General features: G+C 36.0%; 1 protein-coding gene across 1 annotated transcript in view; it reads right to left on the reverse strand.

The window, feature by feature from the left end:
* Positions 1 to 17,640, reverse strand: part of MPPED1 (metallophosphoesterase domain containing 1) — a 341,777-nt gene extending 324,137 nt beyond the window's left edge. Inside the window, exon 1 of the mRNA XM_053716262.1 lies at positions 17,411 to 17,640. Coding sequence (XP_053572237.1) covers positions 17,411 to 17,592 — 182 coding nt within the window. The 5' untranslated portion in view covers positions 17,593 to 17,640. The remainder of the gene's footprint in view (positions 1 to 17,410) is intronic.
* Positions 17,641 to 17,772: the final 132 nt, after the last annotated feature.

Raw genomic sequence — 17,772 nt, forward strand, 5'->3', positions numbered from 1 at the left:
ATAAAAATTCATCATTTAAAACTTTGTTGATTCATTCCATCATTATATCTATGCCTGAAGTTGTTCCTTGGATTAAAGGTAGATACTTTCAAGGGCGATAGGAACCCGTGGTGGAATGCCCAACATCACATATTACTTGGGGAGATTTGAAAGCCCTTTTCCAGTGCATTTCAGTGGTCTCAGATATTACCTTCCTATGGTTTGCTTTCAGTATTACATCACATCAAGAACCGTATTAGAAAGATCTTTTTTGTATCTTACACTCTATCAATCCCCAACATACTAGAAACTAACAATGTTTTCAGTATAATGCTCTACCAACACTGCAAATCCTCATCTAGCACAGACCTTAAAGACAAAATACTTCTTTAATACCACCCCTAGACAAGAACATCCTGATCCTCCAACCACAATGAACCACTGCCTTACCAACTGTACACATAAGGTAATCACTTGTAACATACCTTCATAAACATGACTACATACCACCCCTAGACTTGAACTTTCTGATCTACCAACCACAACGAACCACTGCCTTACCAACTGTACACATAAGGTAATCACTTGTAAGTAACATACCTTTATGACATGACTACATACCACCCCTAGACTTGAACTTTCTGATCTACCAACCACAACGAACCACTGCTTTACCAACTGTACACATAAGGTAATCACTTGTAAGTAACATACCTTTATGACATGAATGACATTAATTAATATGTTACTAAATTGTTATGCTTTCTTAACTAGCATCTCTTAATCTAGAATCATTTTAATACTAAACTATACTAAAAGCAAACTCAGATCTTCCATGTGTCCGAATTGTGAGAATAATAGAGTATCTTTGTTTGTTCTATTAGTGGGACAATCAGAATCTAATCCCAGAAATCCCAAACCCCTGTCTGTGCTCACACAGTCCTGGCCTCAAAAACATTTTCCATACTATGGAAGCATTTGCATGTTTATTTCATACTTAGGAACCTTATTAAGGTACAATACATGTCTTTTATAATATGGGTTATGTTGATTTGTTACATTTATTTTTTAACAAGCTCTAAAATATAATAATATGGTCTACACAAAAGGCACAATTTTAAAGTAAATGTGTACTTTCAAGTAACTTATTTTCTTTAATCTTGCTGCTGAAAGAAAAATATACTTTTGTTCTGTCACAAACACAGGTGAAAAGTGTCTACAAATATACACTTTACGCAGCATACCTGTAATAAAGATCTGTTTGTGCTTAAACCTTTATATATCTTAGCTAATTCTCACACTTCTACATTACCTATTTTTACATTAAGAGCTTTATATTAGCATGAAAACAGTTCCATAGACTCTGTCTAGTGTTAATGAATCCACTATATAAACCAGCTTGGCTGATTTTTAATATTGCTCGTTCAGTAAGTCTTTCTGACTCTAAGAGCCTGGCAAGCTCCCAAAAACTATTTATATTTCATATCTCATATACAGTAAAAATGAAATCATATATACAAGACCAGCATGATATAAACTGGTATATCTCCAAAAATTTCTGACTCTAAGAGCCTGGCAAGCTCCCAAAAACTATTTATATTTCATATCTCATATACAGTAAAAATGAAATCATATATACAAGACCAGCATGATATAAACTGGTATATCTCCAAAAATTGGAAACAAATATTTGTTGACTTGATATTAAAAATGGCACTTCAGCCTGAATATATGTATGTAGACTAGTTTTTCCTCAAGCTATTTAGCTATATCTGTATTGACAAATATATATTTTTCTCATCTTCATATCTGGAAATGTTCCAACAGAATTCCACAATTTATAGAGACCACAGACGAATTATAATTTTCTGTAAATTTCATTCAGCCATTCCAAACATATAAGCCTGAGAACGAAATATACCTTGGATTTCTTCTTCCAATAAACTATGGCAATGCTACCATGCATCCATAATAACTTGAGACCTACTGTATAAAAAAAAGCATCTATTAAAGCAAAGACAATTTATAAGCTTTATCTCAGACTGTGTATAATCTATATGATAGGGCATTAAAAAATTATAGTATTTTTTTTCTTACACGTTCCTGTGGTGTGTACACTAAAATTTGCAACAATATAGAGTAGTCATGACCACAGTAATATTTAATTTAAGGTAGACATGTGCGTTTTGTTTCGGACAATTTCGGAATTCAGACAAATATTGGCCGATTTGGCGATTCGGATGCATCCGAATTTCCAAATCGACACATCCTGAAAAATTCCGAAAAATTATGAAAATGAATAAATTAGTTTCCGAATTTTCTGATCCATTATTCATATTCAGAATATGTTATTGTTCCTAAACCGCAGTTCCCCAACACTAACGCTAAGTATAATAAAGGTATTAACCCCTAAACCACCGTTTCCCCGACAACTAAACCTTTTAACCCTAAACCGTCGTCCCGAAACATCGCCGACACGAACTAAACCTATTAACCCCTAAACCGCATCCCCACATTGCCGACATGAACTAAACCTATTAACCCCTAAACCGCCATTCCCAAACATCGCCAATACTAACTAAACCTATTAACCCCTAAATCACTGGCCCCCACATCGGAACAACCTAAATTAAACTATATTAACCCCTAAACCTAACACCCGCTAACTTTAAACCTAACCCTAAACCTAAACCTAACACCCCCTAACTTTGTCATAAATAAAATATAACTAAATTAAAGTTACAATTATCAATTAAATAATACCTATTTAAATCTAAATACAAAGGCCTAGATTTGGAGTTCGGCGGTAGCCGTCAAAACCAGCGTTAGAGGCTCCTAACGCTGGTTTTGGCTGCCCGCTGGTATTTGGAGTCAGTGATTAAAGGGTCTAACGCTCACTTTTCAGCCGCGACTTTTCCATACCGCAGATCCCCCTACGCCATTTGCGTAGCCTATATTTTCAATGGGATCTTTCTAACGCTGGTATTTAGAGTCGTTTCTGAAGTGAGCGTTAGAGCTCTAACGACAAGATTCCAGCCGCCTGAAAATAGCAGGAGTTAAGAGCTTTCTGGCTAACGCCGGTTTATAAAGCTCTTAACTACTGTACCCTAAAGTACACTAACACCCATAAACTACCTATGTACCCCTAAACCGAGGTCCCCCCACACCGCCGCCACTCGATTAAAATTTTTAACCCCTAATCTGCCGACCGCCACCTACGTTATACTTATGTACCCCTAATCTGCTGCCCCTAACCCCGCCGACCCCTGTATTACATTTATTAACCCCTAACTTGCCCCCCACAACGTCGCCGCCAGCTACTTAAAATAATTAACCCCTAATCTTCCGACCGCAAATCGCCGCCACCTACGTTATCCCTATGTACCCCTAATCTGCTGCCCTAACATCGCCGACCCCTATATTATATTTATTAACCCCTAATCTGCCCCCCTCAACGTCGCCGACACCTGCCTACACTTATTAACCCCTAATCTGCCGAGCGGACCTGAGCGCTACTATAATAAATGTATTAACCCCTAATCCGCCTCACTAACCCTATCATAAATAGTATTAACCCCTAATCTGCCCTCCCTAACATCGCCGACACCTAACTTCAATTATTAACCCCTAATCTGCCGACCGGAGCTCACCGCTATTCTAATAAATGTATTAACCCCTAAAGCTAAGTCTAACCCTAACACTAACACCCCCCTAAGTTAAATATAATTTTTATCTAACGAAATAAATTAACTCTTATTAAATAAATTATTCCTATTTAAAGCTAAATACTTACCTGTAAAATAAATCATAATATAGCTACAATATAAATTTTAATTATATTATAGCTATTTTAGGATTAATATTTATTTTACAGGCAACTTTGTTATTATTTTAACCAGGTAAAATAGCTATTAAATAGTTAAGAACTATTTAATAGTTACCTAGTTAAAATAATAACAAATTTACCTGTAAAATAAATCCTAACCTAAGTTATAATTAAACCTACCACTACCCTATCAATAAAATAATTAAATAAACTACCTACAATTACCTACAATTAACCTAACACTACACTATCAATAAATTAATTAAACACAATTCCTACAAATAAATACAATTAAATAAACTAGCTAAAGTACAAAAAATAAAAAAGAACTAAGTTACAGAAAATAAAAAAATATTTACAAACATAAGAAAAATATTACAACAATTTTAAACTAATTACACCTACTCTAAGCCCCCTAATAAAATAACAAAGGCCCCCAAAATAAAAAATTCCCTACCCTATTCTAAATTAAAAAAGTTACAAGCTCTTTTACCTTACCAGCCCTGAACAGGGCCCTTTGCGGGGCATGCCCCAAGAATTTCAGCTCTTTTGCCTGTAAAAAAAAACATACAATACCCCCCCCCAACATTACAACCCACCACCCACATACCCCTAATCTAACCCAAACCCCCCTTAAATAAACCTAACACTAAGCCCCTGAAGATCTTCCTACCTTGTCTTCACCATCCAGGTATCACCGATCCGTCCTGGCTCCAAGATCTTCATCCAACCCAAGCGGGGGTTGGCGATCCATAATCCGGTCCAGAAGAGGCTCCAAAGTCTTCCTCCTATCCGGCAAGAAGAGGACATCCGGACCGGCAAACATCTTCTCCAAGCGGCATCTTCGATCTTCTTCCATCCGGAGCGAAGCGGCAGGATCCTGAAGACCTCCAGCGCGGAACATCCATCCGGACCGACGACTGAACGACGAATGACTGTTCCTTTAAGGGACGTCATCCAAGATGGCGTCCCTCGAATTCCGATTGGCTGATAGGATTCTATCAGCCAATCGGAATTAAGGTAGGAATTTTCTGATTGGCTGATGGAATCAGCCAATCAGAATCTAGTTCAATCCGATTGGCCGATCCAATCAGCCAATCAGATTGAGCTTGCATTCTATTGGCTGATCGGAACAGCCAATAGAATGCGAGCTCAATCTGATTGGCTGATTGTATCAGCCAATCGGATTGAACTTGATTCTGATTGGCTGATTCCATCAGCCAATCAGAAAATTCCTACCTTAATTCCGATTGGCTGATAGAATCCTATCAGCCAATCGGAAATCGAGGGACGCCATCTTGGATGACGTCCCTTAAAGGAACAGTCATTCGTCGTTCAGTCGTCGGTCCGGATGGATGTTCCGCGCTGGAGGTCTTCAGGATCCTGCCGCTTCGCTCCGGATGGAAGAAGATCGAAGATGCCGCTTGGAGAAGATGTTTGCCGGTCCGGATGTCCTCTTCTTGCCGGAAAGGAGGAAGACTTTGGAGCCTCTTCTGGACCTCTTCAGCACCGGATGATGGATCGCCAACCCCCGCTTGGGTTGGATGAAGATCTTGGAGCCAGGACGGATCGGTGATACCTGGATGGTGAAGACAAGGTAGGAAGATCTTCAGGGGCTTAGTGTTAGGTTTATTTAAGGGGGTTTGGGTTAGATTAGGGGTATGTGGGTGGTGGGTTGTAATGTTGGGGGGGGGGGTATTGTATGTTTTTTTTTACAGGCAAAAGAGCTGAAATTCTTGGGGCATGCCCCGCAAAGGGCCCTGTTCAGGGCTGGTAAGGTAAAAGAGCTTGTAACTTTTTTAATTTAGAATAGGGTAGGGAATTTTTTATTTTGGGGGGCTTTGTTATTTTATTAGGGGGCTTAGAGTAGGTGTAATTAGTTTAAAATTGTTGTAATATTTTTCTTATGTTTGTAAATATTTTTTTATTTTCTGTAACTTAGTTCTTTTTTATTTTTTGTACTTTAGCTAGTTTATTTAATTGTATTTATTTGTAGGCATTGTGTTTAATTAATTTATTGATAGTGTAGTGTTAGGTTAATTGTAGGTAATTGTAGGTAGTTTATTTAATTATTTTATTGATAGGGTAGTGGTAGGTTTAATTATAACTTAGGTTAAGATTTATTTTACAGGTAAATTTGTTATTATTTTAACTAGGTAACTATTAAATAGTTCTTAACTATTTAATAGCTATTGTACCTGGTTAAAATAATTACAAAGTTGCCTGTAAAATAAATATTAATCCTAAAATAGCTATAATATAATTATAATTTATATTGTAGCTATATTAGGATTTATTTTACAGGTAAGTATTTAGCTTTAAATAGGAATAAGTTATTTAATAAGAGTTAATTTATTTTGTTAGATAAATATTATATTTAACTTAGGGGGGTGTTAGTGTTAGGGTTAGACTTAGCTTTAGGGGTTAATCCATTTATTAGAATAGCGGTGAGCTCCGATCGGAAGATTAGGGGTTAATAATTGAAGTTAGGTGTCGGCGATGTTAGGGAGGGCAGATTAGGGGTTAATACTATTTATGATAGGGTTAGTGAGGCGGATTAGGGGTTAATAACTTTATTATAGTAGCGCTCAGGTCCGCTCGGCAGATTAGGGGTTAATAAGTGTAGGCAGGTGTCGGCGACGTTGTGGGGGGCAGGTTAGGGGTTAATAAATATAATATAGGGGTCGGCGGTGTTAGGGGTAGCAGATTAGGGGTACATAGGGATAACGTAGGTGGCGGCGGTTTACGGAGCGGCAGATTAGGGGTTTAAAAAAATATGCAGGGGTCAGCGATAGCGGGGGCGGCAGATTAGGGGTTAATAAGTGTAAGGGTAGGGGTGTTTAGACTCGGGGTACATGTTAGAGTGTTAGGTGCAGACGTAGGAAGTGTTTCCCCATAGCAAACAATGGGGCTGCGTTAGGAGCTGAACGCTGCTTTTTTGCAGGTGTTAGGTTTTTTTTCAGCTCAAACAGCCCCATTGTTTCCTATGGGGGAATCGTGCACGAGCATGTTTTTGAGGCCGGCCGCGTCCGTAAGCAACTCTGGTATCGAGAGTTGCTTTTGCGGTAAAAATGCTCTACGCTCCTTTTTTGGAGCCTAACGCAGCATTTGTTTGAACTCTCGATACCAGAGTTAATTTTATGGTGCGGCCAGAAAAAAGCCCGTGGAGCGTTAACAGCCCTTTTACCGCCGAACTCCAAATCTAGGCCAAAGTAACTTACCCGTGAAATTAAACCTTTAGCTAGCAATAATATACCTAATAGTTATATTGTAGCTAGCTTAGGTTTTATTTTTATTTCACAGGTAAGTTTGCATTTATTTTAACTAGGTAGACTAGTTAGTAAAAAATAGTTATTAACAATTTACTAACTACCTAGTTAAAATAAATACCTAACCTGCCTTACTCTAAAAGCTACCATTACAAAAATAAAACATCCTACCATTACAAAAAATTAAAATAAAAAAAATTACAAAAAAATTAAAATGCTACCATTACAAAAAATAACAAACAAAATTATCCAAAACAATAAAAATTATTCCTATTCTAATACCCTATTTTTTTTTTTAAAAACCCACCCCAAAATAAAAAAAATCTCTAATCTATAAAACTACCAAGGGCCCTTAAGAAGGCCTTTTGTAGGCCCTTAAAAGGGCCTTTTGTAGGGCATTGCCCTAAAGAAATCAGCTCTTTTCCTACAAAAGAAAAACACAAAGACCCACTAACATTACAAACCCCCACCCCCCAAACCCACAAAATAAAAATAAAGTAAAACCTAATCTACTCATTGCCCTGAAAAGGGCATTTGTATGGGCATTTCCCTTAAAAGGGCATTCAGCTCTTTTACTGCCCTTAAAAGGGCATTCAGCTCTTTTAAGAGTGCCCACCCTAATCTAAAAAAAAACACCCCAAAATGAAAAAAAAAAAACATTACACAAAATAACAAACAAATTATCAAAAATAACAAAAATTATTCCTATTCTAATACCCATTTTTTTAAAAAAACACCCCAAAATAAAAAACCTAATCTATAAAAATAAACTACCAATAGCCCTTAAAAGGGCCTTTTGTAGGGCATTGCCCTAAATAAATCAGCTCTTTTGCTCACAAATAAATACAAAGACCCACTAACATTACAAACCCCCACCCCTCAACCCCACAAAATAAAAATACTATCTAAAAAAAACTTAATCTACTCATTGCCCTGAAAAGGGCATTTGCATGGGCATTGCCCTGAAAAGGGCATTCAGCTCTTTTAAGAGTGCCCACCCTAATCTAAACCCCCCCCCCCCCCACCACCACCACAAAAAACCTTAAAAAACCTAACACTAACCCTTTTTTAGGTACTCACAGTTGTTGAAGTCCCGCTTGAACAATCTTCATCCCGGCGGCTCCATCTTCATCCATCGCGGGACCGGCATCTTCTTCATCCCTGCGGAGGCGGAGCAGCGATGCGCAGAGGTGGAGGGCTATTGGTAGTTTATTATAGATTAGGCTTTTTATTTTTGGGTGTTTTTTTTTTTAAATGGGTATTAGAAAAGAAATTTTTGATAATTTGTTTGTTATTTTGTGTAATGTTTTTTTTTTCATTTTGGGTTTTTTAGATTAGGGTGGGCTCTCTTAAAATATCTGAATGCCCTTTTAAGGACAGTAAAAGAGCTGAATGCCCTTTTAAGGACAGTAAAAGAGCTGAATGCCCTTTTAAGGACAGTAAAAGAGCTGAATGCCCTTTTAAGGGCAATGGGTAGATTATTTTTAACCTTATTTTTATTTTGTGGGTTTGGGGGGTGGGGGTTTGTAATGTTAGTGGGTCTTTGTGTTTTTCCTTTTTAGGAAAAGATCTGATTTCTTTAGGGCAATGCCCTACAAAAGGCCCCTATAAGGGCCTACAAAAGGCCCTTTTAATGGCCCTTGGTAGTTTATTATAGATTAGGATTTTTTCATTTTGGGGTGTTTATTTTTTTTAAAAGGCTTTTAGAATAGGAATAATTTTTATTGTTTTGGATAATTTTGTTTGTTATTTTTTGCAATGGTAGTTTTTTTTATTTTTTGTAAAGGTAGCTCTTAGTGTAAGGCAGCTTAGGTTTTATTTTTATTTCACAGGCAAGTTTGTATTTATTTTAACTAGGTAGTTAGTAAATAGTTAATAACTATTTACTAACTAGTCTACCTAGTTAAAATAAATACAAACTTACCTTTAAAATAAAAATAAAACCTAAGATAGCTACAATATAACTATTAGTTATATTGTAGCTAGTTTAGGTTTTATTTTACATACTTTCGGCTAGATTTAGAGTTTTGTCGGTAAGGACCCGCGTAGCTAACGCCGGCTTTTTTCTGGCCGCACCATAAAAATAACTCTGGTATTGAGATTCCACATAAAGGCTGCGTTAGGCTCCAAAAAAGGAGCGTAGAGCATATTTAACACAGCTTCAACTCTCGATACTAGAGTTGCTTACGGACGCGGCCAGCCTCAAAAACGTGCTCGTGCACGATTCCCCCATAGGAAACAATGGGGCTGTTTGAGCTGAAATAAAACCTGCAAAAAAGCCGCGTTCAGTTCCTAACGCAGCCCCATTGTTTGCTATGGGGAAACACTTCCTACATCTGCACCTAACACCCTAACATGTACCCCGAGTCTAAACACCCCTAGCCTTACACTTATTAACCCCTAATCTGCCGCCCCCGATATCGCTGACCCCTGCATATTATTTTTAACCCCTAATCTGCCGCTCCGTAAACCGCCGCTACTTACATTATCCTTATGTACCCCTAATCTGCTGCCCCTAACACCGCCGACCCTATATTATATTTATTAACCCCTAATCTGCCCCCCACAACGTCGCCTCCACCTGCCTACACTTATTAACCCCTAATCTGCCGAGCGGACCGCACCGCTATCATAATAAAGTTATTAACCCCTAATCCGCCTCACTAACCCTATAATAAATAGTATTAACCCCTTTTACCTTACCAGCCCTGAACAGGGCCCTTTGCGGGGCATGCCCCAAGAAGTTCAGCTCTTTTGCCTGTAAAAAAAAACACATACAATACCCCCCCCTAACATTACAACCCACCACCCACATACCCCTAATCTAACCCAAACCCCCCTTAAATAAACCTAACACTAAGCCCCTGAAGATCATCCTACCTTGTCTTCACCTCACCGGGTATCACCGATCGGTCCTGGCTCCAAAATCTTCATCCAACCCAAGCGGGGGCTGGTGATCCATCATCCGGTGGCTGAAGAGGTCCAGAAGAGGCTCCAAAGTCTTCATCCTATCCGGGAAGAAGAGTAGATCCGGACCGGCAACCATCATCTTCCAAGCGGCATCTTCTATCTTCATCCGATGAGGACTGGCTCCATCCTGAAGACTTCCACCGCGGACCCATCTTCATCTGGCGACGTCCAACTGAAGAATGACGGTTCCTTTAAGGGACATCATCCAAGATGGCGTCCCTCGAATTCCTATTGGCTGATAGGATTCTATCAGCCAATCGGAATTAAGGTAGGAATATTCTGATTGGCTGATGGAATCAGCCAATCAGAATCAAGATCAATCCGATTGGCTGATCCAATCAGCCAATCAGATTGAGCTCGCATTCTATTGGCTGATCGCCATCTTGGATGACGTCCCTTAAAGGAACGCCATCTTGGATGACGTCCCTTAAAGGAACCTTCATTCGTCGGGAGTCGCTTGAAGAAGAGGATGGATCTGCATCGGCTGCTTCAAGATGGTCCCGCTCTGCGCCGGATGGAAGAAGATAGAAGATGCCGCTTGGATGAAGATGTTTGCCGGTCCGAATCTCCTCTTCTTGCGGGATAGGATGAAGACTTTGGACCCTCTTCTGGACCTCTTCTTGCCGGATAGGAGGAAGACTTCGGACCCTCTTCTGGACGGATCGGTGATACCCGGCGTGGTGAAGACAAGATAGGAAGATCTTCAGGGGCTTAGTGTTAGGTTTTTTAAGGGGTGTTTGGGTTAGATTAGGGATATGTGGGTGGTGGGTTGTAATGTTGGGGGGGGGGGGTATTGTATGTTTATTTAAATGCAAAAGAGCTGTTTTCTTTGGGGCATGCCCAGCAAAAGGCCCTTTTAAGGGCTGGTAAGGTAAAAGAGCTTTTCAATTTTTATTTTAGAATAGGGTAGGGCATTTTTTTATTTTGGGGGGCTTTGTTATTTTTTTAAGGGGCTTAGAGTAGGTTAAAATTAATTTAAAATTCTTGTAATCTTTTTTTATTTTTTGTAATTTAGTGTTTGTTTGTTTTTGTAATTTAGTTTAGTTGATTTCATTGTAGATAATTGTAGATAGTTTATTTAATTAATTTATTGATAGTGTAGTGTTAGGTTTAATTGTAACTTAGGTTAGGATTTATTTTACAGGTAATTTTGTAATTATTTTAACTAGGTAACTATTAAATAGTTATTAACTATTTAATAGCTACTGTACCTGGTTAAAATAAATACAAAGTTGCCTGTAAAATAAATATTAATCCTAAAATAGCTACAATATAATTATTATTTATATTGTAGCTATATTAGGGTTTATTTTACAGGTAAGTATTTAGCTTTAAATAGGAATTATTTATTTAATAAGATTTATTTTATTTTGTTAGAATAAAATAAAATTTAACTTAGGGGGGTGTTAGGGTTAGGGTAAGACTTAGCTTTAGGGGTTAATACATTTATTAGAGTAGCGGTGAGCTCCGGTCGGCAGATTAGGGGTTAATAAGTGTAGGTAGGTAGCGGCGACGTTGGGGGGGGCAGATTAGGGGGTAATAAATATAATATAGGGGTCGGCGATGTTAGGGGCAGCAGATTAGGGGTACATAGGGATAACGTAGGTTGTGGCGGTGTACGGAGCGGCAGATTAGGGGTTAATAATAATATGCAGGGTTCAGCGATAGCGGGGTCAGCAGATTAGGGGTTAATAAGTGTAAGGTTAGGGGTGTTTAGACTCGGCGTACATGTTAGGGTGTTAGGTGCAGACTTAGGAAGTGTTTCCCCATAGGAAACAATGGGGCTGCGTTAGGAGCTGAACGCTGCTTTTTTGCAGGTGTTAGGTTTTTTTCAGCTCAAACTGCCCCATTGTTTCCTATGGGGAAATCGTGCACAAGCACGTTTATGAAGCTGGCCGCATCCGTAAGCACCGCTGGTATTGAGAGTTGCAGTGGCGGTAAATATGCCTGTACGCTCCCTTTTTGGAGCCTAACGCAGCCCTTCAGAGAACTCTCAATACCAGCGTTGTTTAAAAGGTGCGGGGGGGATCGTGGCTAACGCACCCCTTTGGCCGCAGAACTCTAAATCTAGGTGTAAGATAGAAAACAATTTGATATAAATTTAGTGTTGCCATTTTTATGCTGGATAAAAAATTTGAGAAAAGGAAAAGAGGTAAAACTAGGCTCCATCCTTGGCAATGGACCAGAGACCTGCAGAGTGAACAAGCCAGTGCATTCCTGTTCCTAACATATTATATTGGGTTTATAACTTTATAAAGTACATTGAACACATTACAGAGATGTCTATAGGCAAATAAAGCGATTTATCTTCTTAGCAAAACCAATTTATTTATTCGCAGCATGACCACCTGCGTTATAATATACAGATAAACAGTATGTTTCTTCTATCAGTAATGCGCCACCCCTTTACCTGCTATTTAGCTGGAGCCATCTGTTACTTCAAATGTCCCCTATTCAAATGAGTCTACAACCTTCTTGCTGATTCATTCTTACTGTTTGAGACCCCCTTTCTTGCCCTGTGCATATCCTGTCATGGACTTTACCTTGTAATCAACTCATCTTTCAAGCCATCCTCTTGTTTTCCCTATGCCACCACTTAGATTGCAAGCTCACCTGTGCTGTGCAGCATATGTATTATGTATTATATATGTAGTATGTAGTATAAATGTAGTATTTATGAGGTATGTATTATATATGTAGTTTGTAGTATATATGTAGTATCTAGTATATATGTAGTATGTGTTATATGTGTAGTATGTAGTATAAATGTAGTATATTTTTAGTATATATGTGGTATGTATTGTGTTGTATGTAGTATAAATGTAGTATATTTTTAGTATATATGTGGAATGTAATATATATATATATATATATATATATATATATAGTATGTATCATGTAGTATATATATAATATGTAGCATATACAGTATGTAGTATATCTGTATTATGTAGTATATATGTGCTATATATGTAGCATATATTTAGTATGTAGCATATATGTAGTTTGTAGTATATATGTAGTATATATGTAGTATATATGTAGTTTGTAGTATATATGTAGTATATATGTAGTATATATGTAGTTTGTAGTATATATGTAGTATATATGTAGTATGTAGTAAGTAGTATACATGTAGTATGTTTGTAGTATGTAGTATATATGTAGTATATATTTAGTATGTAGTATATATGTAGTGTTTAGTATATATGTAGTATGTAGTAAATGGTACATATGTAGTAAGAAGTATGTAGTATATATATATATATATATATATATATATATATATATATATATATGTGTGTGTGTGTGTGTGTATTATGTAGTATATATGTGTATTATGTAGTATATATGTAGTGTTTTTTATTTGTTTAGTGATCAGGCATTACAAATATACAAATCAAACAATAATGTTCCTGGAGGAATGAATGGCTGTGTTGTTTTCAATTGTTAGTGTATTGTGAAATTATGATTACATGTGTCATTTCTTTTTCTCTCAATAACAAGCATAAACATTAAAGTGACATTTCTATTATTTCATTAAAGACCAGCAGTTAAACGTTTTAAAATATTGTTTTGATTAAAAAAAAATTAAATTTTTTTTCATTCATTATTCAGATACATGAAACAAAAAACAACTTTCCAATGTATTCAATTTATGAAATTTGCTTCATTCTCTTGGCATCCTTTGTTGAAGGAGCAGCAATGCACTACTGGGTGAGCCAATAGCAAGAGGCATATATGTGCAACCACCAATTAGCAGCTAGTTCCTAGTAGTGCATTGCTGGTCTTGAGCCTACCTAGGTATGCTTTTCAGCCAATTATACTAAGAGATAAAAATTAAATTAGAACTAGATACTTGGTTTAAATGGTATGCTTTATTTAAGTGACAGTTTTTCTAATTAGTGAAACTAACAGGAAGTGTGTGACTGTTTATAGCTGAGTCCCAAGACTCATTGATTAATAGGGACAAATCACACATAACATAATGTTTTTATTCACCACAAGAACATCTCATTTAAAAAAAAGAATAAAGCATTTAGTACATTTCAAAACACTCTATTATACATGGTACAGAGAAAATGTTTATGTATTATGTCCCTTTAAGGAACATCAAATTTCCTTACATTGTATGTCAACCACGACTAATTCACTTTCACACCAAATACCAAGGTAGCTGGTGTTGCTTATGTATAGTCAATGAATACCTTTTAATAAATACAGATCTAACCCTCTAATGTGACACACCTTTTCAAGTTAAAGAGTTTATAGGGATATCAGCAACTATTTAAATAACCAAGATAAGATTAATCTTTCTTAACATATTTTTCTGTCTTTGTGTGGCATTATCTGTGGTGTCACAAGCTTCAAGGGTCATGAACCCCAAAAATGTTCTTTCATGATTCAGATAGAGAATACAATGTTAAACAACTTTCTAATTTACTTCTATTATTCTATTTCATTCTCTTGGTATAATTTATTGAAGGAGCAGCAATGCACTACTGGTTTCTAATTGAACACATAGGTGAGCCAATGACAATCAGTATATATATGCAGCCACCAATCAGCAGCTAGAACCTAGGTTCTTTGTTGCTCCTGAGCCTGCCTAGATAAACCTTTAAGCAAAGGATAACAAAGGAAGGAAGCAAATTAAATAATAAACGTAAATTAGAAAGTTGTTTAAAATTTTATTCTTTATCTGAATCATGAAAGAAAATGTTTGGGTTTCATGTCCCTTTAATTTGTGTATTATTGTAAGGCTAATGAATGACAACCCATGGCTAAACCCAGGACGATAGGTACTGACTAGCACTATGGGTTTGGTTTGCTACAGTATATCATATATTGTTGTACAGCCCTCCCAAAAAATGCAGATTTCTAAAAGATTTTTTTTTTAAATACTTGCTATAAATCAATAGTTCATAAACAATGGCCAAACTAATGTATTTATTATTCTGAGATTTTTATATATTTTTTTTAATAGGAATTACTCTTTTCAATAAACATTCAACTTAAAAATGTATAAGTTTTGCATTCATTGGAGTTCTGTATTTTAAAAACAGAGCTGTGTGAAGATCATAGTAATACTTTCATGTTGATAAAACTCTGCTTATCCCATATTAAAAAGGTAACACATTTGATCTAATATCATAAACGGAAAACTAAAAAAAAAGGCCCAAAATACAGTATAGACGTTTTGCACACGTTTTATCACTTAATCATAGTCTGTAATGGAAAGTTCACAACATAATTGTAGGAAAGGACAACTAATTAAAGATATTTTTAATTGGACGACAGCACTGTCATTTTGACTTTTCATTGAAGAGTGTCTCTTTTTTTTAAATAAAGTTACCTTATTTATATACTAGTATTTAATTGTCATCTCTATGAATTTAATCTTTTTTAGCTAAGATACTTTTTTATATCTTTTTAAAGGAAATAATATAATATATTTAAAAAATTCTTTATTCAGTATTTTGAAAAGTATCTTATTGTACTCACACTTTTTTACTCCAAACTCTTAGTTGATTTTACATATAAAAAACAGTGTGTATTTGTCTTTCACTAAAGTAAATAAAATCACATATTAACTTGCAGTCTTATAGTTTTCTTTTGTTATCCATCAAATCACAAATAATAGACAACACTTCTGTTGTTATTTGTGATTTATTACTGCTGCTATTTTCAGTTATTTATGGAATTCAATAAAAAAAAATCATCATCAAATAAATCTTCAGTTGTCTCAATACGTTTTTGTGTATGAATTTTCATTGCAGTCATAAGTATATATATATATATATATATATATATATATATATATATATATATATATATATATATATATATATATATACAGAGAGAGAGAGAGAGCGAGAGAGAGAGAGAGAGAGAGAGAGAGAGAGAGAGACTGCACTTACTGGATTTTTTCAGTATCAAACCATATGGATTTATTTCATATAGGTGACATTTTGGGGTATGCGACCCCTTCCTCAGACCATAGGGTATGGTCTGAGGAAGGGGTTGCATACCCCGAAACATCACCTATATGAAATAAATCCATATGGTTTGATATTGAACCAATCCAGTAAGTGCAGTTACTATTTTTCTATTTATACACTTGTTTTGATCTGGCACCCTGGTTGATGACTTTTTTGTTAGTGAGAGTGCAGATACCTTCTGATTGTATATATATATATCAATTGTTTATAATCTGGAGATAATAGACAAACACATAAAACACAAATTTTCTCTTAATTACTTTTTAACAATGGCAATTACTTCTTAATTATGTACAAATCACTATAATAAAAAGAAGTCCTGGTAATGTTACAATTAGATTTCCAAATATAGCAGTAAAATCATAAGGAGAAAGAAAGAAAGAAAGAAAGAAAGAATGAAAGAAAGAGAAAGATAGAGAGAAAAAGAAAGAAAGGGAAAGAAAGAAAGGGAAAGACAGAGAGAAAAAGAAAGAAAGGGAAAGAAAGAAAGAAAGAAAGAAAGAAAGAGAAAGATAGAGAGAAAAAGAAAGAAAGGGAAAGAAAGAAAGAAAGAAAGAAAGAGAAAGATAGAGAGAAAAAGAAAGAAAGGGAAAGAAAGAAAGAAAGAAAGAAAGAAAGAAAGAAAGAAAGAAAGAAAGAAAGAAAGAAAGAAAGAAAGAAAGAAAGAAAGAAAGGGAAAGACAGAGAGAAAATGAAAGAAAGAAAGAAAGAAAAAAAGAAAGAAAGAAAGAAAGAAAGAAAGAGAAAGAAAGAAAGAGAAAGATAGAGAGAAAAAGAAAGAAAGGGAAAGAGAAAGAAAGAAAGAAAGAAAGAAAGAAAGAAAAAGAATGAAAGAAAGAAAGAAAGAAAAAGAAAGAAAGAAAGAGAAAGAAAGAAAGAAAGAAAGAAAGAAAGAAAGAAAGAAAGAAAGAAAGAAAGAAAGAAAGAAAGAAAGAAAGAAAGAAAGAAAGAAAGAAAATGTGATATTTATATCTTCTAATGAGAAAACAGCATATTTTGTAGTGGCTTAAATGTGAAGGTTTGTTCATATAATGTGCCACATTTTTTATTTAGTTTTTTTTATTTAATAACTTTAATCTTCTAATAAGTAAACCAGAGGGAGTAACCATTAAAATAGCACCACATATCCAGCAGGACAAGTTCAATAGTCAACACACAAATGAGTGAAACATTAAAAAAAAATATGAATCCTGCACCTTACTCTTTCCCGGCTCTTCCCATTGCAGACAGTACATTTAGTAACCCCTTGCATACACGTCATGTGGGAGCACTGAGCAATACCAAGTGACCAATAGCATTCCATAAATAATGTAAATATTCCGTTTGGTACAAGATTTGCTGCATTATCACACAAATGGGGTACTTACATTTGCACATGTGGGGGCTGGAAGCGTCCTTGGTTAATGTTGTAGAATGTAAACGCCTGTGTGGGGTTGGAGCTGTAATCATCCACTTCTATAATGACTCTACTCGCTTGATGCCGTCTGGCTGCCATTATGTGAGAGTGGCTAAATGCCATGCTTGCACTGTAGTGCTGCTTTTCAAACATTCATCTCTACTATCTTGTAACACCGATGAAAGGAGAACATGTCATCCCTTTACCTCATCAACACACTCCCCCTTTTTTTCAAAACCTAAAAACACATTGAAGAAATGAAGTGTAACTGTTTCACGCTTAATCCATGAGGGGGTGTAGGGCTGTCATACTTAAGCTTTCCACAGATGATTT

This window comes from Bombina bombina, chromosome 6 (assembly GCF_027579735.1).
Source record: "Bombina bombina isolate aBomBom1 chromosome 6, aBomBom1.pri, whole genome shotgun sequence".
Classification (NCBI taxonomy): domain Eukaryota; kingdom Metazoa; phylum Chordata; class Amphibia; order Anura; family Bombinatoridae; genus Bombina; species Bombina bombina.